The sequence below is a fragment of the Lissotriton helveticus genome, chromosome 8, assembly GCF_964261635.1.
Source record: "Lissotriton helveticus chromosome 8, aLisHel1.1, whole genome shotgun sequence".
Taxonomy (NCBI): domain Eukaryota; kingdom Metazoa; phylum Chordata; class Amphibia; order Caudata; family Salamandridae; genus Lissotriton; species Lissotriton helveticus.
The window spans coordinates 304,334,923-304,352,002 of record NC_136069.1 but is presented as its reverse complement, the minus strand read 5'-3'; the positions used below and the strand labels follow the sequence as shown (position 1 = coordinate 304,352,002).

The following is a 17,080-nucleotide window of genomic DNA, read 5'->3' as shown; positions in this document are numbered from 1 at the left end:
GACACTGCGGCTTCTGGGGCTGATGGCCTCCTGCATCCTTCTGGTGCATCACGCCCGGTGGCGGATGTGGGCTCTGCAGTGGGACCTGAAGTTTCAGTGGGCCCAGCATCAGGGCAACCTGTCCGACCATGTCTTGATCTCAGAGGGCACTGCCAGACAGCTGCAGTGGTGGCTCACGGACCGCGATTGGGTCAGCGGCAGATCCCTCTCCCTACCCCAACCGGTGCACGTAGTTGCGACGGACGCGTCCCTCCAGGGCTGGGGAGGCCATATGGGAGAGGCGGAGATCAGAGGCCTCTGGTCTCCGGCGGAGTCCCGGCTCCATATCAACCTTTTGTAGCTACGGGCGATTCGTCTAGCACTGAAGGCATTCCTCCCCTCTGTCCGGGGGAGTGTAGTGCAGGTGTTCACGGACAACATCACCGCCATGTGGTACTGCAACAAACAGGGCGGGGTGGGGTCGTGGACCCTTTGCCAGGAGGCTCTGCACCTCTGGCAGTGGCTGGAACATCAGGGCGTGACCCTGGGTGTTCAACACCTGGCAGGTTCCCTGAACGCCAGGGCGGGCGAACTCAGCCGTTGGTGCATGATGGATCACGAATGGCGTCTGAACTCGGACGTGGCGCAAGGCCTCTTTCAGCAGTGGGGAGAGCCTTGGTTAGATCTATTCGCCACCGAACAGAACGCGCAATGTCATCAGTTCTGCACGTTGGAGTTTCCAAGGCGGCACTCACCCGGAGACGCTTTTCGTCGCGAGTGGAGTTGCGGTCTGTTGTACGCCTTTCCGCCTATACCACTTCTGCCCAGAGTGCTGAAGAAGATCAAGCGCAACCGGGCACAAGTCATCCTTGTGGCTCCGGACTGGGCACGAAGGTACTGGTATCCTGAGCTACTCAGTATGTCAGTCGATCCCCCGGTTCGTCTGCCTCTTCCGGAGGACCTTCTGTCGCAGCAGCAGGGGACGGTCCTCCACCCGAACCTGTCCAATGCTTGGAGATTGAGCGGCGACAGTTGAAGCCATTTGACTTGCCTCCTGAAGTCTGTAATGTCATTTTGGCAGCCAGGCGTCCCTCCACAAAATCAGTATACGCCTGTAGGTGGAATAAATTTGTGGCATGGTGCACAGCAAAGGCTGTGGATCCACTTTCTGCCCCTCTTTCTGAGGTTCTTCTCTTCCTCCTTTCTCTTGCCCAGCAAGGCTCTGCTCTGGGCACTATCAAGGGCTACCTTTCTGCCCTTTCAGCCTTTCTAAGGCTGCCTGATCAACCTTCTTTGTTCAAGTGCCCTATTGTAACTCGTTTTCTGAAGGGCATCACACACATGTTCCCTCCTGTTCAGTTTGTGATGCCTCAGTGGGACTTGAACCTGGTTCTTACCTTTCTGATGTGTGCTCATTTTGAACCACTTCACAACTGTCCTCTCCGCCTTCTTACTCTGAAGACTGCTATCCTAGTTGCCATCACCTCCGCCAGGAGAGTGAGTGAGCTCCAGGCTCTTTCATCTAAACCCCCTTTCCTTTCTGTCCATCTGGACAAGGTTGTGTTGCGGACTAGGCCATCTTTCCTGCCCAAGGTTGTCACGCCCTTCCACATCGGGCAGTCCATCACCTTGCCCACCTTCTTTCCGCCACCGCATCCCTCTAAAGAGGAAGAGCGGCTCCACCGTCTGGACCCAAAACGTGCGATTTCGTTCTATATAGATCGCACACGCCAGTTCCAGGTGGATGACCAACTCTTTGTTGGTTACGTGGGTGCTAAGAAGGGACGGGCGGTGCACAAGAGGACCATCTCTCGGTGGGTCGTCTTGTGCATTAAGGCATGTTACTCCTTGGCGAGAAAGGAGCCTCCTGTTGTGCTGAGAGCCCATTCCACTCGGGCCACGGCGGCTAGCATTGCCCTGGGCCGGGGAGTCCCCTTGCAGGACATCTGTCAGGCAGCTACGTGGGCATCCCTGCACACGTTTGCACTGCACTACTGCCTGGACAGCCAGGTCCAGAGGGATGGCTTCTTTGGCCGTTCCGTCCTCAGGGACTTTCTGGTGTCATTACTGGTTCGCAGACCCACCACCGGGGTTGGTATTGCTAGGGTATCTATTCTAAGGTAAGGAATCAAATACTAACCGGTTTCTTTTAGATGAACAAGTTACTTACCTTCAAAAACGATATATCTGTAAGAAACAGTAGTTAGTATTAGATTACTTACCGCCCCACCCATCCTCCCCGTTCTGCGAACTGATATCTAGGGTTAAGGTCATCCCCTTTCAGGGCCCTAGTTTCAATGGCACCAGTGTTGGTTTTTAACATGGCTCTGCGATTCTGGCGCGGTAAAGCTGTGTCTAAGAACTGATGTCAGCACGCGGAGGCGGCGTCTAAGTACTCCGACAACGTCATCACGACGCCGACGACGGACGCGGAGTCGCAGACGACGCCTACCGACGCGCAAGGGTACTGCTACGCAATAATTTCCGGATCCAGTCTGACGCCTAGGGATATTCTAAGGTAGGAATCTAATACTAACTACTGTTTCTTACAGATATATCGTTACCGAAGGTAAGTAACTTGTTCTTTAATGCAGGTTCACATGCAGCGGATTGAAATACAGGTAAGTCAATATATTGGAATTACTTTTCAGGTTACTTTTTCTCCTCGGAGTGATATGCCTAGATATCACACTGGAACATTTCCTAGAGTAAAGTTAAATAAACCAGATTTTGTGCAGTTGGAATTTTTCAGGTTTTCATACAAATCAACTCCTCACTTCGAACAATTTTCAAGGAAAAACAGTCAATGTATTCCTTTGGAGAGAAATGAACTTCTCGGTTAACAGCTAGGTACTCGGTCTTTGGGTTTGATTTTCTGGGGTTAGAACAAGGGTTCCCCCAGGGTCAAGGATGCACGCTCAGTGGCACTAGGGCGGCCGGGTGCAGAGTGCTGAGGCCCAATGTTATCCAATGAGGGATAGGGGACCTTGGGTTGGTAGCTGCTCATGAGTAGGCCACAAGGTTGTGGGAACAAAGCTCCTGGTGTTAGGCTCAGGGCAAAGGGGGATCCTAGTTAGCACCCAAAGTACATTTGCAGCAGCGGAGGGGCGGCTGGGTGCAGAGTGCTGTTTTGGTTTTGGGTGCCCTGTTTTCAATAAGGATTGCTAGTTTTGGTTTGTAGCTGCAGGCTTGGTCCAGGAAGACTTCCGGAAGGAACCAACAGCTGGGCAGGTAAGTTGTAGGGCTTCAGGACGTAAATGCACCTCTGGTTCTCTTCTCCAGGGTGCAGGGCGGTTGGATGAAAGGGTGTCTTTTTAGGTCTAATTCCACCTTATCTGGCCACTTGCGGTTGGGGGGATCTCTATGCAGAGGCTACAGGCAACGTCGGGGAGTCGTGGAGGAGTAAACAGATGGTGGACTCTGGCGCTGGAGGACCTCGCTGGGACCAGTGGGCCACCCGGTTTTGGCCCGTAGGCGTCGGGTGCAGTGGTGGTTCCAGGCGTCTGGTTTCTTTGTCCTCAGCAGGCTCAGAGTTTGTTTTCAGAGTTTATTTTAAATAGAGCTTTTGTTCACAGGAGACCCGGTCTTTGTTGAAGACTGGCAGTCCTCCCTGGGTATTGGAGGTCGCAGACTGCAGTACAAGCCGACTTTTGGCACAGGATCTCTGTAAACAGCAGACGGCCGGTAGGGCTGGGGCCAAGTCACTTCTTCTCTGCAGTCTTCTTTGCTGGACGTAGTCTTTCACCCTTCTTAGGTTGCGAGAATCTGTCTAATTGGTTCAGGGCTGCCGCCTAAATACTTTATTTAGGGGGTGTTTTAAGGCTCTTTAGGTCAGTAGCCAATGGGCTACTGACCTTCAGTAGCCAATGGGCTACTGACCTTAGGGTGACTACACCCTTGGTGGGCTCACCCCACGTGGGGGATGGGCACAATCCCTAATCGGAGAGTGCCTGCCATCAAGGAGGGGAGACAGGAAGGGGGCGTGCTCCTTATAGCAGCAGAGGCTGGGGATCGCATTACAAATGCAGCAAGGCCTTTGAAGCTCCCCTGATACAGACGGCTGTTCCTGCCCAGGAAAGGCTTGTTTCTGGGCTCAGGGAGCGAAGGCTTCCCACTCCAGTGGTACAGAAATGTCTTGTGGCAAGCTGGTGTGTGTATCTCTAAGATGCATTTTTCATTAAATCCCACACTGGCATCAGTATGGGTTTAATGTGCTGAGAAGTTTGAATCCAAGTTTTCAGTAAAGTCATTATGGTGCTGTGGAGTTCGTAATGACAACTTCCCAGCACCATATACTTTCAATTGGCATTACTGCACTTACCATGTCTAAGAATTGGTCTAGACGCTGTAGGGGTACAGGGCTCTTGCACCTGTACCCTCACCGCTGGTATAGTGCACCCAGCTAGAGGGGTGGCTGACCTATGCCAGGGCAGTGGGTTGTAGGCATGGCACACAGGGATTTGTGCCATGTCGACTCTTCACTTTGTTCTGCACCAAAACACGCAGCCTGCAACAGCTGTGAGTGTGTGTGTGTGTGTGTGTGTAAAGGTACAGGGCTTCCCAGGGTGGCACAGTAAGTGCGGCAGCCCTTGGAGGCCTTCCCTGGCTGCAGTGCCCTTGGTACCCATGGTACCCTTTAAAAGGGGCTGACAAGTGGCCACAGAGCTGCCAATTGGGGGGTACATGGTACAGTTTTGCGAATGAACACAGGCCCTGAGAACCTGATTGGCAGGAGCCAGGGCACATCAAGTCAAAATGCATCAGTAGTCTGGCAGAAAGTGGGGGGAGTACTGCAACAGAAACCCAGCTTTCAACACCTAGCTTTAAGCAAGAGGTTCAACAGAACCTCATCAGTGTCCCATTTGACAGGCATCTGTTTGGCCCTTATGCCAACTCTATACTAAAACCACACAGAGACTGACAAGGGGATTATTGGCTACAGACTCAAACACCCAGTACTGTCTTCCATAAGCAGCAGGTGAGAGGGAGGCCAGTAGTCATCAGCTCCTAGCCAGAGACCGGGCTACCAGCAGTTGTCATGACATGCAGGGGCCCAAGTTCTTCAGAAGAGGAAGCTTACTTGGTAATGGCAAAAGAAGAGGTGGCTCCAGCAGGGTCTTTTCTGTTGTAAATAGTACCTTGACCACCTACTCCCCAAAACAAAACCTCCTCAGTGGAAGATTGGGGTACTTTCTTCTGCACTGAGAGAAAGTAACCGTGGACAAATGCATGGGCATTGCCTAGAGATCCCCACCACCAAGCAAACCTCCCCTTCATAATATAATGAATCTCCGCAATCTACCACTGTTAAATTAAGCACAATCACTCCTTGCCAAACTTGGCTTTCATCTGGTGCCTCCTCATTAGCAGGTTGGGAGAGGGATGAGGAACGGGGCATGGGGAGTATCTACTCCCTCTTCTGCCTGATCCCTTAAAAGGCTATTCTAGACCGCGGGCCACTGTAACGCTGTATTGTCGCAACACTTCCACATGACTACCCTGCAGAATATCATTCCACTGATTTGCATACAGGATAACCCGTTGACCCTCAATCTCAGACGCATATTTCCACATCAACAAATATCTGGCACATTATTGCTACCTATGCTTTGTGGTAAATGGATTCCAGTATCAATTCAAAGTTTTACACTTTAGGTCATGATCGCCCCAAGGTTATTTACCAGCTGTCTAACTGTCGCAGAAGCCCCCCTGTGCAGAAATACATTTGATCCTTTTATTTGCTCTAAAGAGTGGCAGCCAAGAGCAGTACCTGGCAAAATTGGATGACAGTAGCACCGATACAGAAGCTAGGTGTTCCTCTCTGTGCCAAAGTCCGATCTTGAGTCTCAGCAGATCAAGCTCTTTCTAGGATGAGTTCTAAATTAAGTAATTTGGTTGCCTACCCAAACGAAGAGAAGGGTGATGGATCTTTTTCAGACAATACTTTATGGAAGGTAATGAAGCGGTTTGGAACGGTGTCATGCTGCACATAAACTGACTGCAAGATTGCTTAGTAAGGCAGTAGTCACAAGCAGAGTGTCAATAGTAAGACCGAGTGTTGTTACAGCCTAAGTCCCAAAGCACTCTCCTATTGTGAAGAGACAAGAACGTGTTGCTGGTCGGGCCTTTTTTCGACCCGCTCCTGCAGGTGTACTTTACCACAGACACCTCACTCATGGGGGTAGGAAGCACATTACAAGATGATTCTTCAGGGTACCTGGAAGTCTCAACATCCCATTTGCCATATCTGGTATCTCAAGCTCTCTGAATTCAAGCAGTCATTCACAGTACAGGTTCATTTGAAGACGAGACAGCTCTCATAAAAACTAACTGCAATGAACTACACACAGCTGTCCGCTCTAACCCAAAACTCGGGCGCTGGACAATTCGTAGACACAATCATCTCCTTGCGGAGCATTTGCTGAGGTTAAACTAAGACTTTACAGACCTCCTAGGCACTGGATCATTTCCTGGTCCTTGCACTGATGACATTGATCCATTCATATACTCGTCCTGAGAATTATGTAAAGTGATTTATTGATTGATTTGCAATTCTTGTGCAAGTCCTTCCAATTTGAATGATGGATGAATCCCCCAGGTTCTTAAATAAGTCTGTTCACCAAGGCACAAAATGGCAAAACTTCACCTCCAAATACCCACACTCTTGGGGTGCAGTGCACTATGGATGAGCTGGTCAAGGAGTTTTCTCCTCTCTTGCCTGTACATAGTAAAGAAATTGTAAGCTTCTATGGCCTACATTTTGGTGGCACCAACTTAGGTGAGACACCCCTGGTACTCGCAGTTAAAGATCTGTTCACCCTCTCAAAAAGCTTTTGCTTAGGCCAGATCTACTGACTCACCAAGGCCAGCTCAGGCACTCAAACCCCTATGGAGGGCCTTGGAATTTGCTTACCTCGAACTTCCAGATGAGTCCTGCATGAGGCATGTAAATCTACTATGTGTGCTTGCTATGTAGCGCATTGGAAATTATTTGTCTACTAGACAAATAGACCCACTTAAAGTCTCTCTACAATATATTGCTATGGTTAACATCTGCAAAAGGCATTGCTAGCATACACCTCCATTAGTTTACATGTAGCTTCACTGGCAGCTTCCATGTAGAACCAGGAATATATTGTCAAGGCCTTCATGGAGGCCCTTAGACGGCTGAGTCTTCCAAGTACTCCACGCAAGTCTAGAATTTAAATATTGTCCAAATAAGATTGATTGAATGAAACATTTCCTACCTAACGTAACAAAGTTTCAATTCTTTTAAGTACTCTGAGGCGAGGATTATGCTATTCTTTTTTCACTTTATTGAATGGCAGCCATTTAAAGTAAAAACAAAACTACCATTCCCATGAGACCATGAGGATGTTACAACAGGAAAAGTCAACAATAGAGACCAACAGGTAGAATGTTTGTCCCATCTCAACCAATCAGGAGACTAGCCGGTTGATAGTCCCTTTTGTACTGGCCACTCCGCTGCGCGAGAGCAGCCACCATTGAACCTCATGCATCTTGTTTATTTGCGTCCAACCCTGTAATGAAATGACATAGTATTAGGCGACAACCATGGCTAAGGATTAGCCCTGAAAGGGAAAATGGCACGTATATGCATCTGTGAGAGAACCAAACATTTGCGATCAAAGATAAAACATTCATCAATATAACATTTTACTTACTCCACAACGAGGGTGGGAAGGTCCAAGTATTGTTGTACCATGGGTGGGATAATCTTCGCCTCCGAGTCCTTAATAGAATTGAAACTTTCCGTTGCATTAGCTAGGAATTTTTAATTCTATGTTATGACAGCAGACTATGATTATGCCGATTTAAAGCTTACTCGCCACCAAGTGGGACATTTGGAATACCGGTTTGAAGTAAAACCGTTTGAATGTAGTCCGAGGACCAATCTGCAGGGTTCAGTACGTCTTCCAGACAAGCCCCCAGGGCAAATGCTTTAGAAGCCATCGCCCCTCTAGAAGAATGAGCTCCAAACGCCCATGGGTGTATGCCCGCTTCCTGCATCACCCTCTTTACCCACCTGGTAATTGTAGGGTAAGAAACGGCTCTATGTGGTTTCTGCAGAGTGATGGTGTTGCTATTCACCCGGGGGGCGGCATTCCTCTGACATTTCTTCATAGGCCATGATGCAAGACCCCCAACACAACTTTGGGGAATCTGGGAAGGCTGGGTACAAGATGGATTTCATGCCACATTTAGTCTGTCTATGGATCATGCAGGGTAACTCCTGCGGGGGGGGGGGGGAATCCTACCGGAGATATCCAGGGCTCTGACGTCCGATACCAGTCTACAGGAGACCAGGGAAAGGAGCATGGCTAATTTTGCAGAAAGTTCCTTAGTTCAAATCCTGATTCACATCCCAGAGAGCCGTGTACCTGGGCTCCAGAGGTAGGAGACTGCAAACGAAAGGGTGCTCCCCCAACGGAGCCCCATCCACAATGACATGACCCGCTGAGATGGCGGACCAGAACGTGTTGATGGACCTGTAGGCCGAACCCTTCTCTGCCAAAGAGGCCAGAAAATTCAGGGTGCACATCACATCTGCTGCCATGGGATCAAGTTCCTGTCGCATTCACCAACGGGACCATCTCTTCCAAGTGGATTGATAACGTTTGACAGTACTGTCCGCCCAGGCCTTGGGCATACATTTTTCAGCCATGCTCCAAAGGCCTGTGACCGACCATCGTCCCCCTGTAATCCGCCACGCCATGAGGGCTAAGGAACCTTGCACGATGAGCGGGTGAGGCTCCGGTTTGAGGAAGAGAGCTGGAAACCGGGTGAGAGGGATCTGAGAATCCCCAGAAAGTTCCAAATGAACTGGAAACCAAACCTGCGATCTCCAAATCGGGATAATCATCACTACGTTCGCCCCCTGGCGCTGGACTTGGGCTGAGGCCCTGGTTATCTTGGCGAACGGGGGAAAGGCATAGTTCTGCTTCTCCCGCCAGTCCTAAAGGAAGGCGTCTGTCTTCTCCGCCAGAAGATCCGGTCTCCAACTGAAGAACCTGGGCAGTTGATGGTCCAGGCGAGAGGCAAAGAGGCCCACCGAAAAGGGGACCCATTTGCATTGGAGGTCTGCGATCACTCCCACATGGAGTTTCCACAAGCTCCTGTTGTGAAAGTGTTGTGACTGGAAGCCTGCGGCCTGGTTGTCCCGACAAGGCAGATATTCCGCTGTGACCGAAATCTGGTGATTCAGGCAATACTGCCAGAGGTTGGCGGCTAAGTCTGAGAGGGTCTTCGACCGCATGCCCCCGAGGTGGTTTATGTCCTGGATCGCCGACACGTTCATCTTGATGAGCACGCAGGACTGGATCTAGTTTTGGTCCAGCATTGTATCACGAAGGAGTCCGTGCGAAACTCCAAGCAATTTATATGTAACCATTCTAGTGGAGACCACCAACCCCCAGCGGTGAACTTGCCACTCCTCCCGCCCGACCAGCTGGCGTCTGACTCTGACAATATCTGGCGCGGAACCAAATATTGCCCACCCGTTCCAAGCCTCCATGTTGGCGAGCCACTAATTGAGCTAGTCTCTGGCTTCGATGTCATAGTACCTGCTGCGAGTATGAGAGGCCTCTGCGAAGGTGAGCGGCTTTCAAGCGTTGAAGGGCGCGGTGGTGCAGTTGCCCTGGGAAAATTGCCTGAATCAAGGAGGATAGAAGTCCTACGATACGGGCCACCTGCCTTGGAGAAATGCGTGGTTTTATGAGCACCCTAGGATCTCGTTGCGGATCCTTGCTCCCTTCCTGAACGGGGGGCTGAGCAAAGATTCTATGGAGTCGATCAAGAAACCCAGAAAAACCACCTTCTGAGGGGAAACTAGGGTGGATTTGGCTTTGATGATCACGAAGCCCAAGCTCTGTAGGAGGCTGAACGCAGTCTGAAGTTGCCGAGTCAGAGTCCGGGGGCACTGGGCCATCAACAGGATGTCGTCAAGGTACACAATGAGCCTTATGCCCTGCGCCCACAGGCGTTCCACTACCGGCCTGAGGACCTTCGTGAAGCATCACAGTGCCGAGGATAGGCAGAGTGGTGAACTTGTAGGTCATCCCCCCCTGGAAAAACTGTAGGAACCTCCTTTGAGGGGGATAAATGGTGCAACGTCCAATCTTGTGGTCTGAGAATGTCACAGAGAAGGTGAACTCTCACCAAAATTCGCCAGTCGGCCCCTTACCTTTAAAAGGAAAGAAGGTAGGACACTCACCGGAAGTGTTGGAGGCACTGCCGCCTCTGGCTCTTCTGTGTTTGCCACGCCTTCCTCTGGTAGGGTAGAAGTTTCCAAATCTGGCCTGGTCCTGATACTGACCTTGGTGGGAGCCTTGACCTATGTGAGAGTATTGATAAAGGTTGGTGGTTGAGCAGCCTCTTCCTTTACCGGCCCCCCAGAAAACCTAGGAGTGAAATACCTTAATAGAGGACTGTGTCTTGTCTAGTGAGGTACCAGTATTCACGAATTTGCCCAATTCCTTAATAAAGGGCTCCCCGAAGATGCCGCCCTGCGCATCTGGACCCGCCTCAGAGTCCGCCAAGTCCCCAAGCTTTGGGGTCTACCTTGATAAGCAAGGATCTGCGCTGCTCAGACCAGGCGCAATTGGCATTGCCCATAAAAACTACAGCGCGCTGTGCCCATTTAGGACAGTGTGTCTGGGGGGATGAGGGATCCCGAAGATTTTGCCGCCTCTGCCATATCCAGGATCTATCTATCCCCTTTTTGGGGTCCTTGACAAAAGTTTGCAGGAAAGTAACCATACGTGGATCTGTCGGGTGTTAAGGCCACCTTGCCCTCCAGGGAGGGGTGGGGGCATTCCGCCCTAAGACAGTTGCTGGCGTCCTTCTCCAGGGGTCTTCAAATGCGGCTCGCCACGTATTGTGCAACCTTATCTGAGGGAGCCCAATCTGAAGACCTCGGATGAAGTATGTCATGTCTGCGCCCAGGCCTTGGTCAACCTGGGTGGCAGGAGGGGAGTCAGGGTTGAGAAGGGCCAGCATCGTCGTCAGTGTTCCTGTGATCTCCATCAGTAGGGTCGAAGGGGATACTAGAGGGGAAGTGTTGGCTAAACATGCCTGCTTAAGTTGAGCGAAAGCGTCCAAGTCCGTCCCTGCATCCCTGGTGCGTTTCCCTAGCGAGAGTTGGGAAGCAGGGGGGGGGCTTCATTTTACAGCCCTGGGGCTGAAGACCTAGCCTTTGAAACTGCCCTATGTATTGATGCATTAACTGCATCATATAGAACCATCATCCCATGGCAGCGCACTAAGAAGGTCCTCCTCCTCCCCTTGGTCCTCAATGTAAGGCTCCATGGTGGGGCAAAGCCCTGCCGTCCTCCTACAGGAAGAACTGTGGTTGAAACACACAGGACGTGCAGCAGAGCAAAAAGGTCAGGTAAGCCAAATGTGGGGGGCTTGATGTCAGCCTGTAATTAGGGCGGGCAATGCTCGCTTTCAAGGGGGCCACAGCCCGGGACCCTGCAGCCCTGATATACAAATAGAGTGCAAACCCGTCTGGGAGATGGCCGCAGACAGAAGAACCTGCAATTAGACTCCCCAGTGGAAGCATTATGCTTACAATAATACTGACCTTGATTAGGGTGTAATGCAGAGAAGCTGCCAGAAAGGCAATACCGAGCCGCAAATGCGGGCGTTCGCTCTCCAGACAGGACATGGCTCACCCCTGCGGCGCCGCAGCTCCCATGTCTGAGGAATGCGGAGCGCAGGCGAGAGGGGCCAGTTGGGTGGCGGAAGGACAATTACATGGTTGCTAGGTAGCCGAAACAACGTTCCCATGGCCAGGCTCAGGTAGACCAGAGTAGCGGGTGACCTGAAGTGAAAAGAAACCTAATTAGGCAAGGAGAATTGGCGAAACTGCATCAGAGCACAGCTGCGCACCTGGCAAAACGCTCAACAGCGCGCTCACGTCCACTACATCAAATCAAGCGACGAGCATTACAAATGCCTCCACAATAAACAGGAAATACAATGATAACGGCACCAAATGCCTCAGCAAGCTCAAAGTGAGGAAAATATGAAAAAGGAGGAATGGCCAGTAACCTGGGACTATCAACTGGCTGGAGTTTGAGATGGGACAGAATTCTACCTGTTGGTCTCTCTTGTTGACTTTTCCTGTTGTAACATTCCCAAAGTCTCATGGGAATGGTAGTTTTGGTTTGACTTTAAATGGCTGCTATTCAATAAAGTGAAGAAAGAAATAGCATAATCCTCGCCTCTGGTCCTGACATAAAATCTAAATTTGAACCTGTACAATCTCCTGAAATGCTGTTTTTGTGCTGGAAGATGGCCTACCTTGTTGCGACCACTTTCCCAGGAACGTAACTGAGCTACAATATCTAACTGTAGAGCTGCCTTTCATTTAGGTGTATAGACTTAGAGCGGTTTTGAGAACAAACCCAAACATTTTTCCAAACTGGCCTGTCTTGTGAACCAAACAGTTGAGTTGTCTATTCTCCTTCCTCACTCGAGACTGGGGCTGAATGGGTTTTGCACCCACTTCGTCAAGAGCAGCACTTCACCTTTACAAAACCTCCAATTGGCAATCGTATCACAAGAAGTAGTATTGTTACATGAATTGCAAGGTGTTTTCAAACTTTTATGATGAAGCTATACACATATGTAGTTCCTAGAAGACATTTTGCTCTGAAGAAGGCAGCTATTGTGTCCTTCTTAAAGAACTTTCCCATTGCAGACATTTGTAAACTGCTACCTGGCCAGAACCATACATGTGAATCCATTAAAGGATTCATGCTGCAAAACCACCGCTTAGTGGAGGTATCGCTTTACAGTCCATGCAGAGCATGTGTATTTATAGCAAACCATGCTCGGAATGTAAAATGTTACTAGCCCTGTAACCATCTGTTTGATTCTTATAGTGCTGAAGAGGCACCTGTAGCCTACCGCCTCCCCGGGAGCCAGTGATGATCCAGTGTTTTTCACAGTCCCTTAATGCAGTGTTAATTTTTTTCGCTCTTGTCTTGACTACGCTCCACTAACATTACTTAACCTGTTTTTGGGTGGGGCAGGGGACACAATGTGAGATGTATTTCATCATGGTGTACTGTGGACTAAGAAGAGCGACAAATTATCTTGTGGGTCTCAACCTCCTCAAAGAAAAAACAACTCGCTAACATCAACAACCTGCTCTAGATGGTGTAGGTGTGCAAAGCAAGTGAATATACAACATTATATGCTAGGCACAAACAAATGGTTACACGTTGTGACATTTTATTAGTTTTAGAGTAAGGGAGTTGGACACCAGGTTGAGGGTTTGATATTCTAGTGAAGCTGATGGTGGGGGACGACTTGCACTTTGTGTAATGAAGATACTGGTAAGTAATCGGACAATTCTGTTATGTTAAACCATTAAAGGACCTTGTGCCCCACTATACTAAAAACTGTAGCTTTTGTGCAGTGTTGGCTTGGTATCAGTGGAACAAACATGCCACATCCTTCTGTGAACAGTAAGGATATTTTCTAAGCAAAAAAAAATGCTCACTGATAGTTAAAATCGTAAATGCTTTCTGAGATCCTTACTTCACGTGTAAGTATCAGAGAATCACTTTTCTCAAGCTCTTTATCATGTCAGGGACGTTTTTAGTGGGGTAGCTAAAATGCATTATGCTGATTCATGGTTACAGTTAACATTTTTGAGTTGCATGAGTAGAAAGGAATACTGTCGGAATTTGCAGGAAAAAGAATGGCTGCACCCGTGAAACATTTATTTTTAAGGTGTTTAAAAATGACCTCATTTGAAACTGATGAAGTAAAACAGTAATTTGAAAATGTTTTGAACGCCCTTTTCCAATGCTTCTTGTATTCAGATTCGTCAGTCATTCTCGTTACAAATACGTTTTCCAATAACTTTTCAAATCTTAATATCCTATCCTGCATCGTTCTAGACCTCACATTCTAAAGTTCTGTTCATTCTTACAGAATATTAGAAAGTAGTAAATCCTTTCCCTTATCAAAACTAACCTGTTCTGCTCAAAGCAAATGGGGGAAACCAAAGTTCAAAAACAGACCTTTCCCTCCACATTAACTGAAAACTCATAATTGTAATGCTAAAAAATCCAGGCACCTATTTATTCTACCCCCCCCCCCCCCCCCGAAATAAAACCACTTCAGTGAAAGACCAAATGGTTTAATACTGATAACTGGTTTTCTCAGGTGCATTTTGACATTCTACTTTAAGTTCATATGTATTTTGATTCAGTTGTCACTTACTCTTGTCATTGTCAATACCTGGTTGCTTAATAGTAAAGCATTAAGCCGTGTTTGAGAACAGGTTTAATAAAAACGCTCCTCTAATTACATAGACATAATGTTGTACAGGTTGCCTGTCGTATACATTTGTCTTTTATGAAAAATAGATTAGTTGCATTAATTTACTTGAATCAAAGTAAACCTACAGTTCTTTTCAACCAGCTAGCTCCCCATCAGCAAAAGAAATAACAAAGTTGGGAAACTTTAAATAGCTGATTTGTTAATCTCCATGATTTCTGTAGCAAGGCACTTGTTGATCAACATAGAATTTTCTTTGTGGCGAGTAGGGGTTGTCAACAAATGTGCCCATAATTTCCTGTTTAGCATTCAGACTGCTTCCCCCATCATTCTGTTAACACGTTTCAAATAGCTTTGTTTTGGCCAACGTGTTAATGCAAATGTGTAACACATACAGGTGTAAGATGAAGTCAGGATTTTTAAAGATTTTTTTTAAGTAATCTTTTTCAGTTGGTGTCCAGGCTAAAGTTTCTTTTTTCATGTGACTTTCTATTCAGAATATTCTCTGAATCTTAACTTTGAAAATGGAAACTGAGTTTTAGAATTTATATTTGTAAATTAAGTTACTCATTAAATTGTTTAAACTGTAGTACTTAGCATAACTATAACTTTACAAATTGCGCCATCTTTTTTTTTTTATTCTCAGTATCGCCTTTTTATGTGTTAACTAATTAAATTACTCCTTTCTTCCTTCTATGTGTGAACCTGATTCTGATGGACTTGCTTGCCACTGAACGTCGACATCACCAATTGGGATTTTGCCAATGTTCTGTATTTTCAAAATGGACTTGTTCCTTTAATGCACATAGCATAATGATACATTCCCTCAGGGAGCCCCATCACAGATGGACTCCCCCATGGGTAGCAGAGCAGGATCTGAAGCTCCTCAGCCACCAAATAGTGGTGGGAGTACCATGCCTAGTGGATCTAGTAATTTTGATAGAGGAAATCAAGAGAGCGACTATGATGGAGCTAAACGTCGCAGATATTAAAATGTTTCATTCCATACAATTTGTCAGAATTAGTGCTAAGGCACAAGTCCTATGCCTTTGACATTTTAAATGTTAGCCACCCCTTGTTTCGTTTATCTTGTATTAGAGATGCTTTTTTTGTGAAACTGCACATTTTTTATGCATTTTGTTAAGTGCAAGTCTTACCTTGGTAGTATAGAATGCTAATTACCTGCATCATCGTGAAAGTTGTTTGTTTTTGTGACTTAAATATGTGACCATGCTGTAAAATAGGTGAACTTTATTTTATCTCAATAAAAATTCAAGCTTGGATTTTTTTTAATGTAATCATAATTATACTTAACAATTTTATCTTTTTGCTTGGGGGGGTGGTGGTGAACAGTTCGGTTTTGGGTCTGATATTTTGAAAACGTTATGGTAATGAGGATTTAAACATATGCGCATTCTGACAATTATGTAACGAAGGGCCACAGATAAGTCCATATGAATTCCTCAGTATAAGCAAATACTATTTGAATTGAAAATTTCTGTTCAGTCCGAAATGCACTCATAGCTAGGAGCAGGCTTTGAGATTGGGGGGAATGGGGAGAAAACATCTTATTGATTGGAGATAGATGGCCCTATTTCAAGTAAAATATTGCTTTCACTTTCTGATAATTTTCTCTTTTATAAGTCTTTGTTTTGTGACACTATGAAATATTTTCTCTTTATGTAGTTTATTTGCTGTGATACTGCAGCATTAAGAACATAGGGCAATCTTCAATTTTATTTAAATGGTTTTGGAGCATTAACTGTGAATGCCAATGTTAACTTCTAAATGGTTAATAAAATATCAATTTTCTATAACCTACTGGTTTCATGCATTGAATGTATAGGACAAACTGGATTACAACCAATTTTTTTTTTTTACTAACAAATTTATAACATTTGTGAATGAGACATTCAGTAGACCTATAGCTTTAGGAAAGAATGTGTGTGCGCGCGCTCAGAGCCACAATGATGTTTTCATCACTCTTGCATAACATGTTGCTGCTAGTCAGTAACCAGCTGTCTGTTGTGGTGAATTTCAGTACATGGGTAAAGTAGACAATCTCAATTAGATTTCAGTATGTGAGCGATTAAATGATATAAATAAGATTTGATTTTAATAAACTTTTTTCTCTTACAGCCATAATTCTAATAATTATGTAGCTAAATATGATTTTTTTATTATTTTGTATTTGGTACATCAAGGTATATGTTATGCTATCTCGCCTAAATAGTTTCAAACGGGTTGGTACGTATGTCCTTCCTTGCACTGACTGCTTTCTAATGTCTTCATTTGAGTGAAAAAACGGATTAAAGTTGTTTCTCTAATGCAATATCTTGTCTACATGCACACAGAAACTGAAGATTTCTAGCGCTTTACGTGTTTTCTTCTCTAGAGTAGTGTATAACCTGCCTGTAGATTACTTTAAAATATGCAGCATTTATTATGAACAGCCATGACTCCCTGAAAAGTGATCATTTATCCTTCTTTTCATAGTGTGTTCTTGCTTATTTAATGGTTTGGGCTGTATATTTGGCCATGCAGGAATTTCACATCAAATGTTCAGCTTCTCTGCGTGGTTACTATCTGGGAAGTGGAAAAAGTTGTATGTCCTTCAACTCTGTCTGCTTTCATCAATCAATCAAAGTATTTATAAAGCGCGCTACATACCTGTGAGGGTCTCAAGGGGAGGGGGGGGGCGTTGGGGGAGCTGCTACTGATCCAAGAGCCAGGTCTTCATTCTTCTTCTGAAGGCCAGTAGGTCTTGGGTCTGCCGTAGGTT

The 17,080-nt window shown here is 46.8% G+C and overlaps 1 protein-coding gene across 1 annotated transcript in view; it reads left to right on the top strand.

Annotated features, from left to right (window-relative positions):
• Nucleotides 1-16,115, top strand: part of PSPC1 (paraspeckle component 1) — a 294,586-nt gene extending 278,471 nt beyond the window's left edge. The window contains exon 9 of the mRNA XM_078657072.1: nt 15,108-16,115. Coding sequence (XP_078513198.1) covers nt 15,108-15,290 — 183 coding nt within the window. The 3' untranslated portion in view covers nt 15,291-16,115. The remainder of the gene's footprint in view (nt 1-15,107) is intronic.
• Nucleotides 16,116-17,080: the final 965 nt, after the last annotated feature.